Genomic DNA, 19861 nt, shown 5'->3' with positions numbered 1-19861 from the left:
ACGATCCCATGCAACGTGCAGGCTTGATTGGCATAAAGCATCAGAGACTAGTTTCGTGGAATATGTCTGCATTGAATTTCCACCAACATCCCATACATACTCATCATCATGATCTGTGAATGTAAAATAGTAGATAGGAATGCCTGAAACGAAACCTGTTCATCACTTCTTGCAGCAGGTAGGTTCCATCAACTGGTATGCCATTTTCAAAACGATCTCTCTCTTGAGAAAATAATATTCTTGGCAAACAACTCTGTCTCTATTTTCAAAACCTAAACCCTATTCTGAAATTCTATAAACCGAACGAAAGCATGAGTCCAATTCTGTGTAAAAGAGCTTCAGTGAAGCACATTCATTCCTTCTCTCCGCATTTACCATTGACACGTCGTTCTTTACTTCAACACAATTCCAGAGTTAGAGGGTTCCCAGCATCAGATTTTGGAATGGTGGACTTGACGAAAGTGATTTTGTTGGGGTGCATTGGCAGGTAGCTCTGGTTCCTTAATGTCATATACTGCTCCTGAATTTGATTAAGAAGAGAGTCTATATATGGCGCAAGACGAAAGCACACCATTGTCACTCCAGAGGAAGCGTGATGAGTATATGTATGGGATGATGAGTATGCAAACTTAAGTAAAAAATTAAGTAAAATATAAGTTTTATTTTTAGAAAAAGTTAATATTAAGAAAAGAAAAAAAAATACTTTCAACTAGATAGCAAAAAAAAACTTATCTTATGAAAATATAACTAAATATAAGAAAATGGGCAGAAAAAAATTTGAGAACTCAAATTTGAGTTGAGTGGGACAATATTTAAACCAAAAGATTTGATAACTTTAATTTATATACTTTTGTTAAATAGATTAATCTTACTTAGCATATGACACGTGCAGTAGATTCCTCATTTTTCATATATTGATTCAAGCAATCCAAGTACAAGTACTAAATCAAACTACTTGAACGTGCTAAGCCAAGTAGCAAATACTTGAAAATTAGCAGGTGAAACCCTGATTTGGCTTCCGGTGAAAACTCCATGGATTCCAACATCCGGAGTCTCTTGCACAGCTCACGAGATTCACACGTCTTTGAAGTGAACAATCTAGGCGATCAAAGATACCTTTTGGTCTCTGAGGAAGAAATCTTAGATGACATAGAATGAGAAAGAAAATCCTTTTGATTTACTTTGTATTATAATATAATTTGAGATTGTTACAACATAGAGATTAGAGAGAGACGGCTACAGCCTACATAGATGATTAAGGGGATTGGTACAACAGCCCATTATAACTAAGCGAGGCCCAATTCAGCCCATCACAATCATCTGAGATTCAGTCACCGCTGCTCGTTGCCGCCGCAGCTGCTTCACCCGGACGACGAGGTAGGAATGCAAAACCAAAGTAGCAGCAGAGTGTCGAACCCGAGTCACTTTCCTTCTTGCTGCAGCCTTTGCAGTAGCAGCACTATACGATTCCAGGTGCAATGGCCATGATAAGTAACAAAGTAACAGTTGCAAGCACCACCACTAATTTGGTAAGAGTTTTTATTTTCTCCTTTTCTTTGTTATCTAGTTGTAAAAATGTTTTTTTTTCTTTTATTAATATTAGTTTTTTTCTAAAATTAAAACTTATATGAAAATGAGATATCCACAACATGTGTCATATGCTAAGTAAAATTAATCTCTTGAGCAAAATTATGTTATCAGTTTTTTTTGGCTTAAAAGGTTTAATAGTGTCCCACACAACTCAAGTTTTAGTTCTTAATTTTTTTTCCTACACATATTCTTATAGTTATATTTTCATAAGATTGAGTTTTTATTTTTTTCCTTTTTTTTGCTATCTAATAGATTTTTTTCTTCTTAACATTAATTTTTTTCAAACAATAAAACTTATAGTTTACTTTTTTTTTTGTAAAACGCATTATTTAAGTATTACTTTAACAATTATTTTATTTTATTTATTAAATAAAAACTAAAATAAATAAAAAAAATTTATGTACAGTATAATTTTATAATATTAAAAAAATGTTTAATATTATGAAACTATCTTAACTACTTAAAATAAAATGTAAAATTTTGTTAGAATAATATAATTTTAAAATTATTAATTTTGATTTTTGGTGAGATCACCCATTGGTGGCTTATACCATAAAAGGAAATTTGGTCGGAAACATCAGTATTTTCATAATTTTTAATTATTAAAAAGGTATGGTCGATGAAAACGCTGTTCAAAATAGACACAAAATATCAGATTTGCATAATAGATTTAGTCAAGTTGCCCGAAACTACTACCAAAAATTGCTATTGAATGTTTGAAGCATACGCCTTCTCTGATAAATATTCTCAAACCTATAAAACCTTCACTTTAATCCCAAACAACTCATTTCTTAATCTATTTTGGACAACTAGTTCTAGTAACTCACAAACAACATAATCTTTTAAGCCAATGTTACTCCCAAACTTGAATTGTGACTTATCATTTTCCAGTTCTTCTATATGAAGTTTAATATGTACAAAATCATCTACAAAATAATCAAACTCCATTGTTTGAAACAGTGAGTTTGACTTTTTGACCTTCCCACATCCTCCTCCCCGATGATACATGAATTGCATGATCATGAACCATAACCTATGTTGTTAACTTGTGCCCATCCCTAGTTTATTCAGTCTTCAACTCAACGACATAGGACGCGGTTTAGGATTTTGGAATTCATATATGATCAGGGATGAGGAATAGGAAAAGTCAAAACTCAAACTCAGTGTTTCAAACAATTTAAGTTGAAACACTGAGTTTGAGTTTTGACTTTTCCTATTCCTCATCCCTGATCATATATGAATTCCAAAATCCTAAACCGCGTCCTATGTCGTTGAGTTGAAGACTGAATAAACTAGGGATGGGAGTAACATTGACTTAAAAGCTTTTGTTATCAGTAAGTTACTAGAAGTAGCTGTCCTCCAAAGGTATCAAGAAACTATTTGTTGAGATTAAAATGAGAAAGTTTTATAGGTCTGATGATATTCTTCAGAGAAGGCTTATGCTTCAGACATTCAGTAGCCAATTCTCGATAACAACTTTGGACACGAAGTCTATTCTGTAAATAAGATCCTTTGGGCCTATTTTGGACAGTATTTTTATCGATTGAGATTTTTGATAATTATTAATATTATGTATATTGAAGTTTCCAACCAAACTTTCTTTTGTATAATCCCACCAATGAGTAATATCAACAAAAAGTCCATGTCAAGAGTTTTAAAATTATGTATTCTTATAAAATTTTACATTTATTTTAAATAGTTAAATCAAAGAAAATGAGAGATAGTGTTCACAATATCAAATAATTTTAATATTATAAAATATATTGTACATAAACATTTATTAATTTTAGTTATTATATAATGCAGAAAATTTAATAAAAATAATTGTTAGACTAAAATTTAAGTAAATTGTTTTACAAAAAAAAAACTTAAGTAAAGTTTAAGTTTTATTTATATAAAAAGTAATATTAAGAAGATAAAAAAATGATGTTAGTTAATTTTTCTCTTATAGTGGAGATAGTCGGACGTATTAAAACCTTGTGGTAAAAATATATATATTTTCTATTCGATAGCAAAAAGAAAAAAATAAAAACTTATCTTACGAAATTATAACTAAAATATTAAAATATGTGTACAAAAATTTAAGAACTTAAACTTGAGTTGAATGAGACTATTGAACCTAAGCCAAAAGAGCTGATAATTTTCATTTATATATACTTTTGTTCAAAAGATTAATTTTACTTACCATATGGCACATGCCGTGGATCTCTCATCTTTTACATGTTGTGTTCACCTCCTGGTTGTCATCGTCCTTTTCCAGTTTGCATCAGGAGCCTCCGACAGCTGGCATACTGCAAAATCATTTTACTATTTGAAACCGAAGAAAGGAAATTCCGTAAATTGACTGTGAAACAAGAAGCATGAACTCTTCTGCTGATGTTTGCAAGTTCTTTCTTTAGCAGATTCGATAAAAATTTACACAAAACTAATCATGAATAAAATACTAAAATAAAGAGTCCCTTTGCCTTTTGTGGTCTAGTCTTTTTAGAGATTCTGCGGAGGTTTGTTCGTGTTTTTATTATATGATGTATACTTAAACTTGTGACATATTTTTGTTGGGTGATATATTACTCTACAAAAAACAATATGATTTGGAAAAGTATATATAGGTTTAGGAAGCAATCGTTGGTTACCTGAAAAGCAAACAATGGTTGATCATCTTTAGGCAAAGATTGAAGCTGACTTGCAACCAATTTAGAAAAAAAAACCTGAATTTGGATAAACCAAATCTCCAAGTTCCTCCAGAGTGAACCCACTCTCCGCAACAAACCCAGCTCAGGCACCGTTACAGTTAACATCCAGGCGTCCAGAGCTAGGGTTCAGGCGAAGTCTCCCGGGCAAAAACTCGTAAACGTCCATTGCTCTCACCAACGCCTTTTTTCACCATCTCCGCCACAATCGCTGGAGGATAATCCTTGTTTTGTCGGAAGAAACGAACCATTTGGACATCAAAGTTGAGGACTTGGTCGACATTGGACAAGAATAGATTTCTCTCACGGGCTAAGGTTTCTTCAGATGGGAAAAAGCGTGATGATTGACCGTCACTTTGAGATCGTGAAGAAGCAATGAATCACCCATTTTTCCCGATCTCTCTCTATCTCTCTCTCTCTCATTTAGTTGTGTTTGGAGAGGAGTTTGTATTTTGGGTTTCAAGCTTAATCTCTATTATATAGACTAACACATGGTGAGAGATGATTATTTGCATGTAAATTATAGTATGAAATTATCCATGGGTAGTAATATGGATCCCATAATAAATGTGTGCTTTTAAAGTAGAAGATTTGATACCGGAGTTGCAAGCAGTTTCGCGATACGTCGACGTCCGTTTAGTCAAACCACATGAAACGTTTTTTTTTTCTTTAAATGCTAAAACTGACTGTTCACTTGTTGTTATTTTTTTGATACGTGTTTAAAGTTTTGGGAATAATAAATAGGCTTATTTTGGTGGGTGTAGGGTTTATGATTTAATTAAGGACTAGATTTTTCACCCGGGTAGATTTTCATTTTATAAATATATAACGGATACCATCATAAAACTTTAAAAGATATTTACATTTTAGTGTTATATATTGTGTAAATCTATAATGTTATTAGTTTTGTTTGTTTTATATATTTTACTTTATTATTAATTGTTATTATATATTAATATATTTTCGAGTTTGGTAAAATAAGTTCATAGTATGAAATAAAAAAATTGAGAATCTCCTTCATTTTTTCTAATTTTTATAGACTGAATACAATTCATTTTAAAATTTTATTTAGTTATACTATAAAACTGATATTTTCTTAGGATAATTTATATTTCTATGTTATTTATTTTAGTATATTTGGGATTTTATAAGTAAATACATTACAATAATACTATAGTATTAATTATGAAATCAATATGAAATCAATCTTTGCATTAATTTAAAAATATTTTAAAATTTTATTAAGATTTTGTTAAGTTTTTTCAACATATTTTGTTATAAGTAAAAATAAAATTTAAATTTACAATTAAAATTTATTTATTAATATCTATATAATTTATAAGATTTTTTAGAAATGTTATATATGAAATAGATTAACTTAAATAGTCAAATAGATGTAATTGATGAAATAAATCTAGTATAAATTTTTATGGTATTTCTTTTAATAAAGAAGATATAGAATATGATTATAAAATTTGAAAAATAGCATACACTTTTATTTTATTTTTTTATAATAAAATTTTATTTAAATTAATGTATAATAGTATATATTATTAATTAATTAATTAATAAATGGTATTAATTTAAATAGAATATTTTAAATTTTTAGAAAGATTTTGTTAGATTTATTTCTCAATATTTTGTTATAACTAAAAATAAAATTTAAATTTACAATTAAAATTTATTTATTATTAATATCCTTATATATTGAATAGATTATTATTAAATAAATGTATTTATTGAAATGGACCTAATAAAAATTAGTATGATTTTTTATGGTAGATAAAAATGATACTTTTCTTTTAATAAAAAAAATTTGATAGAAGAGGCGTGATATGTCGGTCTTAGACTTTTAGCTACATACAATGTTTGATATAAAAAAAGCTACATATAATGCATGTGATCAGCGTTTTCCGAGTCAAAATTTCTTTATTTGGAGTTTATGTAATAACAAGACTTTTTCAACATTTAATTTGCGGCATTTTATTACAGTTAAATCGTCGATACAAATTTTATCAAGTTTTTCTTTCACAATTAGGCTCATTGTAATTTGGGAAGAGTTTGGGTCAATAAAACCAATTCTAAGTAATAAACCAATAACCCAATGCACTTTTGATAAAAATCTATTCATATAGATATTCGTTATTTTCAGATTACACAAGATTTCTCCCTCTAATTATAATCCACTATCAAATAAACTTGTTTTCTTTTCTTTCTTTTACCCTTGGCAATAAGAGTTCCTTCTTTTTTTGTATCCCTAATTCTTTTCATCTATAGAGTAATATTAAAAGTCACCAAAATGAAAATCAAACGAAGAAGCAAATTTGAAGTGAGTATTAAAAATGAACTTAGATAACTAAACCAAAGGTGTCTTTAAGCAGACAATATGATTACTAAATTTCCTATGATATATATGTTAATATATTTTACTAAAAAGGTAAAATGCATTACATACAGAAAGTACTTTTATGTTGCTGCGTGTCAACAATGCGACATATACATTTTTAAAAATTAACATGTATATTCAATTTTTTATAAATAAGATCTCAGAGTATTAATATTTTTTTATTAAAAAGGTAAAATGGACGAATAAAGAGGGATATATATTTATTTTAGGTGTATAAAAACACGGTAAATTATTGAAATTAGTATTAAATAGAAAAAAATTGAAAAATCAAATTAGAACATTTAAGTGTGTGATATTTATATCTTTTAATAAAATATCCAAGTGAACCAATGTATAATAAAAACACCAATGAAACCATATAGAAAATTGAAATGTTTATCCATTTATAATGATTATTAATAAAAACGATTAAATAACATAAAATATTTGAAGACCAAGAAGGAACATAGAATTAAAGGGGTGATTGGTAAGTGCGTGGATTTTATTTTTTTGTCTTTAGAATAGTAGATATAAATTTATTTGCTGTAACTATTTTTGATGTAACTTTATAAAGCATTATTTTTTTGCTCTAGAAATAAAACTTTCTACAGTCTTTTTATTTTATTTTTCAGAGATATTTTTGTTGTAACTTTTTAAAAGAAAGGAAAGCATGATTGGTTGATATGTATGACTTTAAATTAAATTTTGGATTTCTAGAGCATCTACAGCCACAACCAATCACCTCTTTATTTTTACTATTATAAATACCTAATTATTTGGAGGTGTATTCAACAAGAAGAAAATATTTTTTAAAAAAATTAGGATTATTAATATGAATTTATTTTTCAAACTCGTCACATTCATATTCCTAGTTTCGGTAGTTCAATCTATAGAAAGTGACAGAAATGTGAAATCATTTAAGGTAGATGAAAAGAATAATAAGAAATATGTATTTATACACGTCCAACTTTTAAACTGATAGTATGAAAATTATTTTCTGGTATTAATCCAAATATGTTTTTATAGCTAAACGAGAAGATTATATATGATTGTGTGGATATATATAAACAACCTTCATTAAGCCATCCACTACTCAAAAACCATAAAATTCAGGTATTCATTCCCCAAGATTATATGCTTTTTAAAAAAAAATAATAAACAATACTTACTTTATTGATTTAGTGGAGTGAAAATTCATGAATGACTGTGTGATTACAATCACTTTTTTTTTTTGCTAACAATCCAATTTTTCTTTGTTACTAGTCTTAGTTTGTTTTTAACCTAACTCTCTTGAATATAAATTATAAAGTAGTTAAACATAAAACTGAAATTATTTATCAACTACACTTTTGTTAAATTTTCAACTTTCTATCTGCGTTTCAAAACAAAAATCAATAAACTAAAGATGATTTTTTCAAGTAAAATTTATCTGTTGTTTGGTATAGTATAGATAATATATATATATATATATATATATATATATATATATATATATATATATATATATATAATCTCACTTTACATTAATATGTAACCATTTAATTTGAAATAGATGGAACCATCTTTTTCAAGCTGGAAACCAAAAAGGCAAACAAAGAATAAAATTGAAAATAGAATAAGCATCAACTGTCCAAATGGAACAGTACCTATACTAAGAAATACAAAAGAATATATCGCAAATGCTAAGTACTGGGCTGAGAAACACTTCAACCCACTCACAGAAGATAGTCCAGGGACACATGTAAGTCTTTGAATGATTTGAGTCATAAATATGTATATCTTGAAAAATCATATGATGTATACTTTCGGAATTTAAAGATTGCTGGAGTTAGATCACAACATGAAGGTCCTTACCATGGTTTAGCAGCTTGGATGAGTGTGCATGATTTGAACATTAGTAGGGACCAAGCTTCATATGCTAATATATATGTTGGCAGTGGATACAACAAAAAAACTAATTTTATCCAAACCGGTTGGATGGTAAATTAACGTTGCATTTTTAATTTAGTTTTATATAGGTTTGTTTAACAAAATATAGTTTGACAAATAGGTAAATCCAAGTTTATTTGATGATGGACGCACATGGAGTTACGGGTTTTGGAAGGTACATTAGCTGAAACATAAGAAAATAATCATAAATTTCTTAGTAAAAGAAAAATTATGCTAAACCATGGCGTGTTATTAAAATATGATTATTGTATTTTATATATAGTATAAGTGAAACATATAAATAGCAATCTTCTGTTTTTAAAGTTCTTTCATTAAAATGTAAAAGGATAGTTAAAAATAAGAACTAAAATAATATGATTTTTTTTCTCTTGTTATAAATATAGTTAATTGTCCGACACAAAATCTCACATTTTTATAATTGTTAATCTTATTTTTCTAAACAAACCATTTAAAATAATATAAATATGCATAGTAAAATTACATAAAATGTTTTATATTGTATTTTAAAATATAACAATAATTTTGTATCAGACATATTTTAATACTTATTTAGTTATTCTTTTAATCTGTATTTGTAATTTTGTCTTTTTGATATATATAAATTTTCAATTTTTATCTAGACTATACTGATATAATAAACTGAATATTGATAGGGTGCCAATGGAGCAGGATGTTACAATACAATATGTCCTGGTTTTATTCAAGTGTCAACAACTGATCCTTTATCTGTTCCTTTTCCTTATCCCCGGAAAGGAGATAGGGCTGTTAATCCTAGTATTTCACAGGTAGTATTTATACTTTTCTATTAACATTTTCTTGAGCAATATTATACAAACCTAATGTGCATAATGTTTTTATGATCTATTAAAGGATTATGCAACCGGACATTGGTGGACAATACTCGTAAGAGCCACTAAAAAGGATATAAAGATTGGTTATTGGCCAAAAGAACTATTTGATATCATAGGTCGTAGTGTGGATATGGTTGGAGTCACGGGAGTAGTCCAAGCTTCCCCTTCTGGTATTAGTCCACCAATGGGCAATGGTCATCTGCCAACTCAAAAGGAAGATGAATCCGCACGTGTTAAAAACCTCCTCATTGTAGACACTAAATATAATTTCATGCCTAGTCGCAATTATAAGCTAGAGAAGCTATTAGACAACAACAAATGTTATGGATTAAAAGATGGAAAGAAACCAATTTTCGCCAAAGAATATAATCTGTTCACATATGGTGGACCTGGAGGAGATTCTTGTGGAATATAAGCTTATAAAACAGTCTCTTGTATATTACAATAAATAATTGAGATTTTATGTTTCATGTTTAAGTATTAAAATTTTATTATATCTATTTGATCTATTATTATTGTGGTGTATTAAAGTTTATAAGGATTTTATTTCTTAGTTAAGGGCCGGATTTTTGCATCATGTGCATATATATTATATATACAGTATAAATTCTATTAATTAATACTCGATAAATTAATAAAAAAATTTGGTTTCAAGTTGGACTGGTTCAAAATATGATATGAATCGATAAAATTATAAGATAATAATATTTTAAAAAATTCTATATAATTATATGGTTCAAATCATAAATTAATACTTTTTGTATATATACATTTTACATAAGTACAAACAAACAATAGTATATTTGGTTTGTTTCACAATAGAATTATCTCTATAATTTCTTAATATTTATTATATTTTGCTAATATTTAGTAAAATTACCTCTAGATTTTTTTAACATTTCCCTATATATATATACACAGCGACAGGTTCGCTGAGAAACCCGTAACTCCATTCGCTGAAACCCTTAACTCCTAGACGACACGGCCGTCTTAATTCCTTATGACACAGTGACACGTTCGTATAATTTTGAACAGCTTTGGGTGGGATGGATAGGCAAGTTACATATGCATTTGGTAGTGAGCTATGGACGAAATCTGCTCTCTGTCCTAACTCACGCTCAGTTCTATACACGTGACGGTTTATCAAGTGAAAGGATCTTCAAATTTAATTTTCATCAAAATTACGAAATTCAATAAGACCCCTGAAACTCTTGACACAGATTTCCTTGGTGAGATCATTCTGTAGTTGGGTTGTGATAACTTGAATGACAACGAATCTTTTGCGTCTTTTTTTTTTTTTTTTTTGGTGTAAATGTTAGAATCTTTGCGTCTTTAATTAAGTTAGTTACATTCCGCAACCTCGAGCTCTTGGTGACGCCAATTTCTAAGATACGAAAAAATTATAGGAAAAGTAATCATAGAGAGGAGCCAACTTGGTTGACGACCATATATATAGATACAGCGAGCGTTCTGACTAGGTCAAGGCGGGAGAGTAATGGTTTACTTGGCTACCTACGTTCATTCTCTTCAAAAGTCAGAACCAAATAATAAAAATTAAGATCCCAAAATCCATTTCTTTGTCACTATATGCACCAAAAGAACAATAACTCAAGTGAAGAAGAGTATTGAGGCAGAAATAATAAACACAGCCCCCCAGTAGATAGATTTAATGGGGTTTCTCACTTATTTACATACAAATCCTTAAGAAGAATCTTTTACCAATAGAAAATCCACTGGAAACAAAAACCAAACCCCTCTAATAATAATTCACCATCAAATAAACTTGTTTTCTACTTTCTTTTTCCCTTGACAATCAGAGTTCCTTCTCTTTTGTATCCCTAATTCTATTCACCTATAGCATAATAGAATTACAAAACAAACTGGGACAGTGGTCTTTTCAATTGTTCTCATAAAATTTACCTGACAAGACTTCGTCACGACTGCCAAAACAGCTCAAAATCCTTACTGTACAACGAGCGGTCTTGTATCTCCAGGTTTGCTACATGTCTATTTATGAGCTGCGACTGCATTATCTTGCACACGACCAGTCCCGCTGGAAATATCCACCATTCACTTTCACCCCTGCATCCCCACCCAAAAACCACAACACACATCACAAACCCAATAGACCGAAACATAAGATTGCCACGAAGTATTACTTTCCATTGTAGTAAAACTCACATGTTTATATTCCACGGCTGAAACGGGATTTTCTTGCTTGCTGATGATTCGCTGTGATAATGAACATATCCGCAGAGAAAAGCAACAACCTGTCACACAACCAAAACTTGTCAGGTAACGTGAGACATGCAACATCTTCCCATAGAATCAACAGTCATAGTTTCAACTGTTAAAAAATTCATACTCATATGACATGAACATGCAGTTCACATTGCATTTTCAAACAAAATAAGTTTCCAACAACAGAAAAAAACAAAGAGTACTTACTACATTGACCAAGGACATGTAGTTCCACAAAGCGTAAACGCGTGCTAAGCCAGCAGAGCGTCTGGGTCCATGACTGAATAAGGCATTGATTCCAGCGGGGAATGGCAAAAGCAAGCCGAGAGGTAATATAAACAAAGCCAACAGTACATCCACCATAGAAATCGAATACAGCTGGAGCAGCGTGAGCAAGACTAGACTAAAATCTCCTAAAAGTAACATCGAAATAACTAAGCCAACCATATCCTGCAATATCATAGGAGATAACAGAGGGAAGAGTTATTGAAAAGTTGGACAGCACAATATATAAGAAGACATTCATATTATAAGAATTTGGATTGGAGAGGTACCTGGTGGCCCACAGGTTTAGTGTTGTGAACTAAGAAAGAGAGAATAAAAAACATGTCTCTCTTCTCTTTGAGACTCGGTAAGCTGTCACCGTCGATTATCCCTGCATAGTTCTTTCTGCGTGTAGCATAATCCTCAGTGTTTGTGTGGTTTTGGTTGTAGAGCATACTCTCTCTTAAATGTGCTGGGGAATTCTCTTTGTGTGCACTCACGCCATAACTAGAAGTTACAAGAACAAGAAATCATAACTCCGCATAGCTAAAAATGAAGTGCACAATGAAAACATGCTGAAGTGTGACATTACAAAAAATAAACCTTCAGTTTCTAAAGTGATCACGTTATTTATCTTATATATTACCCGGTTCATAATGCCTATTGTCACTACGAATAAACAGGACGAAAGGATGCAATTTATCATTTAGTACCGTGGCTGGATCTCAGTCCATGCTGTTTCACCGACAAACTGAGGTGACGTTGGTTCACAATCCTCAGCAGCATGAATCAAGAGACCATATTGGCAGTAACCACAAGCTGTAGTCTGGAACCAGGCCAGATCAACCCGTATGCCATGTGTTTCTAGAGCGGGATTCGCATGAGTTTCTAACCATCTCAGAACAGAATGAAACGTTGATCTCAGACGCCCACGGCGAACAAGGCGTAATTGAGCATTGACACCAGCCACCAGTCTGTACCAAGTAGTGGGAGCAACGAGCTGAGAAAATAAAACAATGACAAAGATCAATACAACCTCTAAAATGGCTGCTGAAACTGCTTCTCGTTAACTAAGGAAGAAAGGAACCAACCTGATTCATCAGACTAGTAAGAATATTGTCATTTTGAAGTGAGAAAGGAGCCATGTAACTGCCATCACCACCAAACAATATGGGCATTGGAAACCTTTGGTGAAGCCGAGGTGGAAGGTCTGTCCTTTTTTCATCACCACCAAGGAAGAAATCCAGATATGCAAGCATCAAATCGGAGGTGGCAGCGACCTATATTTAGAAGAAGAAAAATATGCACTAAAGCTTAAAACAACAAATCCTTGTAAAACGAATCAGATACTCTGACACTATGTAGTCCATTGAGTGATTATGAGATTAAATCATCAAGAAATCACCTTCAGACCCTCGTATAAAGCCCGGGAGCGACAGGAGCGTAAACAGGAATGATCATATTCTGAACGTACAAACTCACGCAATTTTTGCAATTTTAACTTCCGCCGCCATTGCTGCCAAGACCACGCAAGCGGATATGCAACCACTGAAAGAATACTATATATTGCACCTTCCCACCACTGATATGCAGCTATAGAGTTGATTTCGTCCACAAACGTGTTAAATGCAGCCTCATATCTAAAGATTCCAAAATCATATACGAACATTTCAGAGCCCAGACAACTTGTTAAGATAACTATAGAAAAAACAATTAAACACAATTCCAATCAGCTTGGAGATAAAACAAGAAACAACTAACACTATCTCTTTTATTTCTTCCGGGGGAATATGCGAGAGATGCCATGGCTCGCTGAATGTATTAGGACCCATAAAATACATTCTATGCACATGACTCTGCGATTGCTCTGCTCTATTTGTTTCCAAGACCTAAAAAAGAAATAACATTATATACAACACAACACTGTAAAGTCTGTAATATAAGGAGAACTTGGCAGGCTATTTCACTCAATCATGTATGCTAGCCATACACTAGTTGCATTTGGAGTGACAAATCAGAAAATAAATACATCATTCTTCATTTGCTTCGCAGAAAGTAAAGACAAATAAACAGTTTTTGGATCTAATGTTACAAGACAAAGAAAATCATCTAACCTCATTTAGTGATTCAAGGAAAGGGAAGGAATGATCAATTTGAGAGCCATGATGTGTGGGAGCTGGGCCAGGTAAATCATCAACTCCAACAAATTTCATTCTTGCAACACTAAGTACAAGTGCTAAGAGGATGAGGAGACCCATCAGAAGAAGACCAAACAACCAAGGCCCACCAAATGTGTAAATTAACTCCTCCAGAGCGGTGTAACAGTGTGGCATATGATACCTTTCCGATATGCATCGATATGGACATGGTGTCTCAGAAACACCACCTGTTATTAAGCATAGAAGATTCCGAGGTTTATAGTTGATACGTGGACATAGCCAGTTTACAGGTAAATGAACAAGAAAACAAGATCATAGCCAACTTAAACAAACAGTTCTTTATGAACCACAACTATATTCATTATCGAGGGAAAATACAGATTTCGGGTTGGTAAATGAACCGGAAACAAAACTTGTCAACGAGGAAATTTATAGCACATATGTAATACACAAGAGCTCAAGATATAGGCGAATGCTATTTGTACCTCGAACTGGAACATAGACAGCACGAGTTGGAAGCTCATCAATGGGACAAGGACGGCAAAGAGACGTGTCAGATCCAGTAACATTCTTGAATGTACCAGATGGGCACTCCTGAAGAAAAGTAGGAATTGGGAATATAGTGAGCTTAGATAAACTACAGTAACAACTCAATCGTGATAAGGGAACAAAAGGCAAATAGAAAATTTTCACCCATGATATTATATAGCAGCAGGAAAATGTTGAACTAAGTTTTCCTAACCTTGCAAAATATACCGTGGAGTCCTTTTGGACAAGGCCTTCCAGTTACTGTGCCATTTTTGCCAGAAAATTCATCATCTAATGCCGCTCCCCCCCTACAATTACAAAAAGAAACAATGTTAATGGGACATGCTGGAAAATAATATCAAACAATAGCATAGAAATGGGAAATGCACAGGTATCTAAAGGCCAGACCGTGCATGGATTATCCCTTTCACACTAGCAATAGGCTGGTATATGTCGCCAGTGGGAATGTTAGACCAATGAAAATGAATCCTCCCACCTCCGCCACCACCACCACCAACAGGACTGCCTGACCCACCGCCAGTTGAGAGAAGAGAAGACTCTCCCAGAATAAGATAACGCAGAAACAAAAGAACTGTTCCACCAGAACCACCACCAGGTGCTACAACAGAACCATTTTCATCTCTGCTCAAACGTTTGACACTTTCTCCATCAGCCCTCATTGAGCCTTCAAGTGATAATGCAGATAGAGGCTGCTCCCGTGAACCAATCACTGACCAGATTCAAACGAAAGAAAAGAACAGGTTAAACAGTATTATCTTGAAAGAAATAAGCTTTCATGGCAATCACAGCATGCACAGTAGTGTATTGGCTAAACGATGACAAGGTCCTATAATGTTAACAGGCTATAAATTATAAACTTATCATAATAAAAGAAATATAATTAGTCAAATATTTGGCACACGTACGAATAGTCAGTAGTCTACATCATACACTCTACATCAAGTCCTATGAAGACACAACCTAATCTCGTGTTAAATAGAACTCCAGAATCGTCAAAAACTCTGACATTCCATACCTACAATACCACCACCAGCAGATGAATAATCCGGGCTATAATCACCGCTTCCACTGCCAAGCTCACAAGGGAGATCTGCATCTCCATACGTAATTCCACCTTCAACACAACTGCTATTGTAGCATACACGGCCCCCTTTACCGCCATGCCCACCACCACTACCAATGCCATTTCCAAGCAATTTACCTTCACCTACACCACCTCTACAACCTGTGACACACACAAAACAATTGCATATTTATGATGCTAAGGAATACAATACAAAAACATAAGAACATCTCTTCTTTCTCCCTATGCAAAATGCGTAGTAGCGCCTTAAACTTATGATGGGGGAGAAAGCCAAGGACATGCCCATATGAAATGTAGAAGTAGAATGCGCGATCAAACCAAATCCAAAAGAGAAAATAGTTTATTGTTTACCCATTCCACTGGCACTAATCTCTCCAGAGGATTCAAGGGTTACTGTTTTTGCACGGTGGAAATGAACTACTGATCCTCTGATGAAACCTTCGACGATAATATCCTCAACTCGGCATATCTAGAAAGAAAGAAAAGTTATCAGAATTTCCATGCTGAAAGAAAGAAAAGATATCAGAATTTTCATGCGAGAGCATGCTGTTTTAAGTACGGCAGAAGTACCTGTAGAGTAAAGGACAGAGACGAATTGACATTGCAATCCTCTGGAGGATTCAGTAGTTCATAGGGACAATCTTGCCTATCACAATAGAGCTTTGGTGTACTGCAAAGGATGTGAACTCGATTATTGTTAGCTGACTTTATCTCAGAAGAATATGGATTAAAAAAAAATGTGGCATTTTCCTTCACACTTACACAGCATCTCGGGATGCATTCTGCAGAGGACCACGCAAAATAGATCCAGGCCCAACCTTCAATTTCCAGGGGAAAAAGTAAAGAAGTTGTTATCTTCTGGACGGACATATCAAGTACCTTTCTATATCAATTATTTAAAAAGCCAATATGGCCGTTAAAGGAGACCGATTGTCAAATTATGCTAGTTTTATCACATTTTCGTAGCTATAAACACCAACTATCTTTGCATCTGCACAAAATAGTTATAGAATGTAGGAATGTCACTGAAACAAACAGACGGAAACCTCTTACATAAATCCGGTAAAACAGTGACAAAACAAGCCGCTGTGCTTCAATTGAATCCCCTGGTCCAGTTAGATTCAAGAGACCTTGTCCATGGACAAAAAGATTTGCATTTGAGCGAATCACAGATGATTCCTATATTTAGAATGAGAGGTCATACAAACAAATTAGATTCAACCGCATGTCATAAAATTACTAGGAGGAGGAAAACAATGACATGAATTTGTGAGTACCCTAAGAACGAATAAATTGCTAGCCTCAAGTGTGGAGGTCGAAACAGCTGTATCTCCCCCTCCTCCATCTATATGCAATTCTGAATTCCACATTAAGAACATCTTGACAGACATACTTAATGCCCCATAAACCTGGTCGTACCAATAAACACAAAGCATGACGAACGAATTTACATGAGTACCAAAATAAAATCTAGGATATGCAGAATGGCCAAGTAAACCAAGAATGAAACACATATTACCAAAACAGAATTATACATATCTAGCTCAGACAGACACAATGCTGTTGCATCCGAATTTCGGAAAAGGTGGAGAACAAGATAAGACTGACCTTGATAATGGAATCACTCATTAAGAGTTCTTCGGCCAGTAACTCAAATACTGATGTACCATAATGAGACAATCCGAAGCTCAAAACACCACCACACAACAAACTAATTTGTCCTTGAACCTACATAATGAATTCTGCTTGAGTACTACATCTTTAAGAATTGGGTTAGCGGTAACGGCATAAGCCAAAGCAAAATAATATGCTGAGAGGTGGAAAATTCACTGAAAACCTAAATATGCATATACAGAAGCAACAAAAAAAATGTAGAGAAGAGACACTTGAGTTGCAGAAATAAAACATCATTTTTATATGAGATAACAAATAGTCCTAGCATCAAAACTGCAAAAGTTGATCAAACAGTTGGCCTACACCATGTGCTTGAAATTCATTTTCTAAATACCTGGACACGACTCCATAGCAGAGGACAAGTTGCTCGCGCTTTGTCCTGAATATAAATATTGGTCCAACGAGGCTGGAAGGGGAATTCTAGGAGAAGCGTATAAGTGTCTGTCGTCAGATTGTAGTTGCTAACGAAAAGGCTTCGGGGAACAGCATCGTATAGGGTTCCAGCAGCACCTGAGTTATCTGGACACCCGATACTGTATCCGCCTGCATGTAGGAGAATGAAATTAGTGCACATGATTGAAGATGTTAAGAAAGTACATATAAAAATAACTCGCTCAAAACATAAACAAAAACTATAAGAATATACAATATACACAGATGTTAGCAAAGTAACCAAGTAAAGATCAGGATGAAGAATTTTTCTGTGATGATTAATCATCTGAGAGAATGAAATTATATCATTGAATTTAAGGGTTCATACTTTAAAACCCAATCAATTTCGCAAGAGTTGCAAATTAACGAACAGTAGCGTAAGAGAAACTAACCATGCACAAAGATTTTTGGGTCATCATGCCTGCTAAAAATATCGACAGATACTCTTCCACCACCCCCACCACCGTAGCCACTCCCACCACATGCACTAATCTTTCCAATTCCAGTCCTGCATTTATGATAAAAGCAAAGCATAAGATGATAGCTGAGATCAATTTTACCTAGAAAGACTTAAAGATCCGTTGAAATCAAAGCAACAGATAGTGAAAGAAAGTTCATTACATCTTATATGCTATGATGAAGATGCTGCCACCAGACCCACCACCGCCTTTAGCTCCTCCATAACCTCCCTCTGCCAAAAGGCTCCCATTAACATCCAAAAACTGCGTAATATTCATCTTCACTCTCCCTCCCCCTCCTCCTCCATAATCAATCTCCCTGCTCGTCGACCCTCCTTTACTACCATAGCTCCACGGCTTACTCAGCGTCGACCACGAGTACGCATCACCTCCCCACACATCCTCCGGAAGCTTCCTAGTATCAGTCAAACAGCAAGCCCCTCTCCCACCATGCCCACCACCAGCACCATCAATCCCCTGCGGCGTCCCGCTAGTCTGCGACGGAGGACTCCCAGCTAAACCCGTCGTGTTCACAGCCGATCCACCAGCAAAGCTAGCGTTACCAGCGGAAAGCTCAAACGTCCCGGCGACAATCGTAGACGCCGCGCCTAGAGAGAAGTTCCCAGAGACATTGATAGCTATAGAGCACCCAGGGATCGCACAATGGAACTTAACACCAGGTAGGATGATGAAATTGCCCTTCCCAGCTATATACACATCTTTAGTAAGATTCAAATCAGCTACGATCTTACAAGTAGTATCCAAAAACCCGACGCCGCCTAGATCGTCGGTGCAAGACACCGAGGGTCCGTGCGGAGGCGGCGGTGGCGGAGCTGGCGGCGAGTAATCCTGGTGGAAAAGCAGTGACTCCGACTCCGACTCCGACTCCGAATCCGGATCCAAACCCGAATTAGGCTCCACGATGGCGAATCGATAGCTTGAGCTAGGGTTTACGGCGAAAACCGCAACCGATACGAAGAAGAAGAAGACGATGAATTGAAATCGAGCCATCCTATAGTATCAAGAGTCATCACGGACGAAGTCCAACCCTAATTGGGATCATTGAGCTTAGCTGGAGTTGACGAAATTGAAAACGCAGAGACTCGATTAAACTATTCAACACACGCACAACGCACACGCACGACTTTATGCATACATCAGCATACACATATAGGTGTGTGCATGTAGATGTATGATCGTCTTGCAGAAGAAGATTTGATAAACCCCGCAGCGAGAATTGATTCTTAGAGAGAGAGAGAAGTGTTGCTTTTTCCTTTCTCGGAAGTGAGAGAGAGAGCTTCCAAGGAGAAGGAAACAGGTTGGAACGGAGAGTAGTTACGATCCGGTGCGTGCGGCTTCACCGTAACCGCGAAGATTATCAGCTAAAATCTTTCTTTTGGTTATAACGAATCATATTGCGACACGTCATTCACAGATTAGTCTGTATCGTGGTTTACATGCAAGTGGAAGTGTCAGCTGAATCTTAATTTAATTTTCGTCGAATCAGTATGTGACACATGTCATTTTACGTTT

At 33.9% G+C, this 19861-nt stretch overlaps 2 protein-coding genes across 3 annotated transcripts; one reads left to right on the top strand and one right to left on the bottom strand.

Moving 5' to 3' along the window:
* Positions 1–7433: 7433 nt before the first annotated feature.
* On the top strand, positions 7434–9961 carry LOC106424582. Its single transcript, XM_013865341.3, has 7 exons — positions 7434–7588; positions 7693–7779; positions 8219–8407; positions 8485–8646; positions 8717–8770; positions 9270–9401; positions 9487–9961. The coding sequence occupies exons 1-7, from the start codon at positions 7499–7501 to the stop codon at positions 9880–9882; spliced, it is 1110 nt and encodes a 369-aa protein (XP_013720795.2). The 5' UTR covers positions 7434–7498; the 3' UTR covers positions 9883–9961.
* A 1119-nt stretch (positions 9962–11080) lies between these two features.
* On the bottom strand, positions 11081–19626 carry LOC106430903. Of its 2 annotated transcripts, XM_048742393.1 has the most exons (23): positions 18492–19626; positions 18263–18378; positions 17773–17981; positions 17373–17492; positions 17042–17173; positions 16818–16943; positions 16527–16582; positions 16335–16434; positions 16116–16233; positions 15696–15905; positions 15068–15389; positions 14874–14967; positions 14617–14725; positions 14087–14358; positions 13734–13861; positions 13378–13612; positions 13064–13252; positions 12686–12972; positions 12263–12479; positions 11916–12158; positions 11649–11737; positions 11388–11549; positions 11081–11319 (listed from the first exon to the last, which is right to left on the bottom strand). In XM_048742393.1, the coding sequence occupies exons 1-22, from the start codon at positions 19337–19339 to the stop codon at positions 11402–11404; spliced, it is 4368 nt and encodes a 1455-aa protein (XP_048598350.1). In that variant the 5' UTR covers positions 19340–19626; the 3' UTR covers positions 11081–11319; positions 11388–11401. The 2 variants fall into 2 exon arrangements, with proteins under 2 accessions (XP_048598350.1, XP_048598349.1); XM_048742392.1 differs by having other exon boundaries at positions 11081–11549.
* Positions 19627–19861: the final 235 nt, after the last annotated feature.

This window comes from Brassica napus, chromosome A10 (genome assembly GCF_020379485.1).
Source record: "Brassica napus cultivar Da-Ae chromosome A10, Da-Ae, whole genome shotgun sequence".
Taxonomy (NCBI): domain Eukaryota; kingdom Viridiplantae; phylum Streptophyta; class Magnoliopsida; order Brassicales; family Brassicaceae; genus Brassica; species Brassica napus.
The sequence above is the reverse complement of the archived record's forward strand: the minus strand, read 5'-3'. Positions and strand labels throughout refer to the sequence as shown.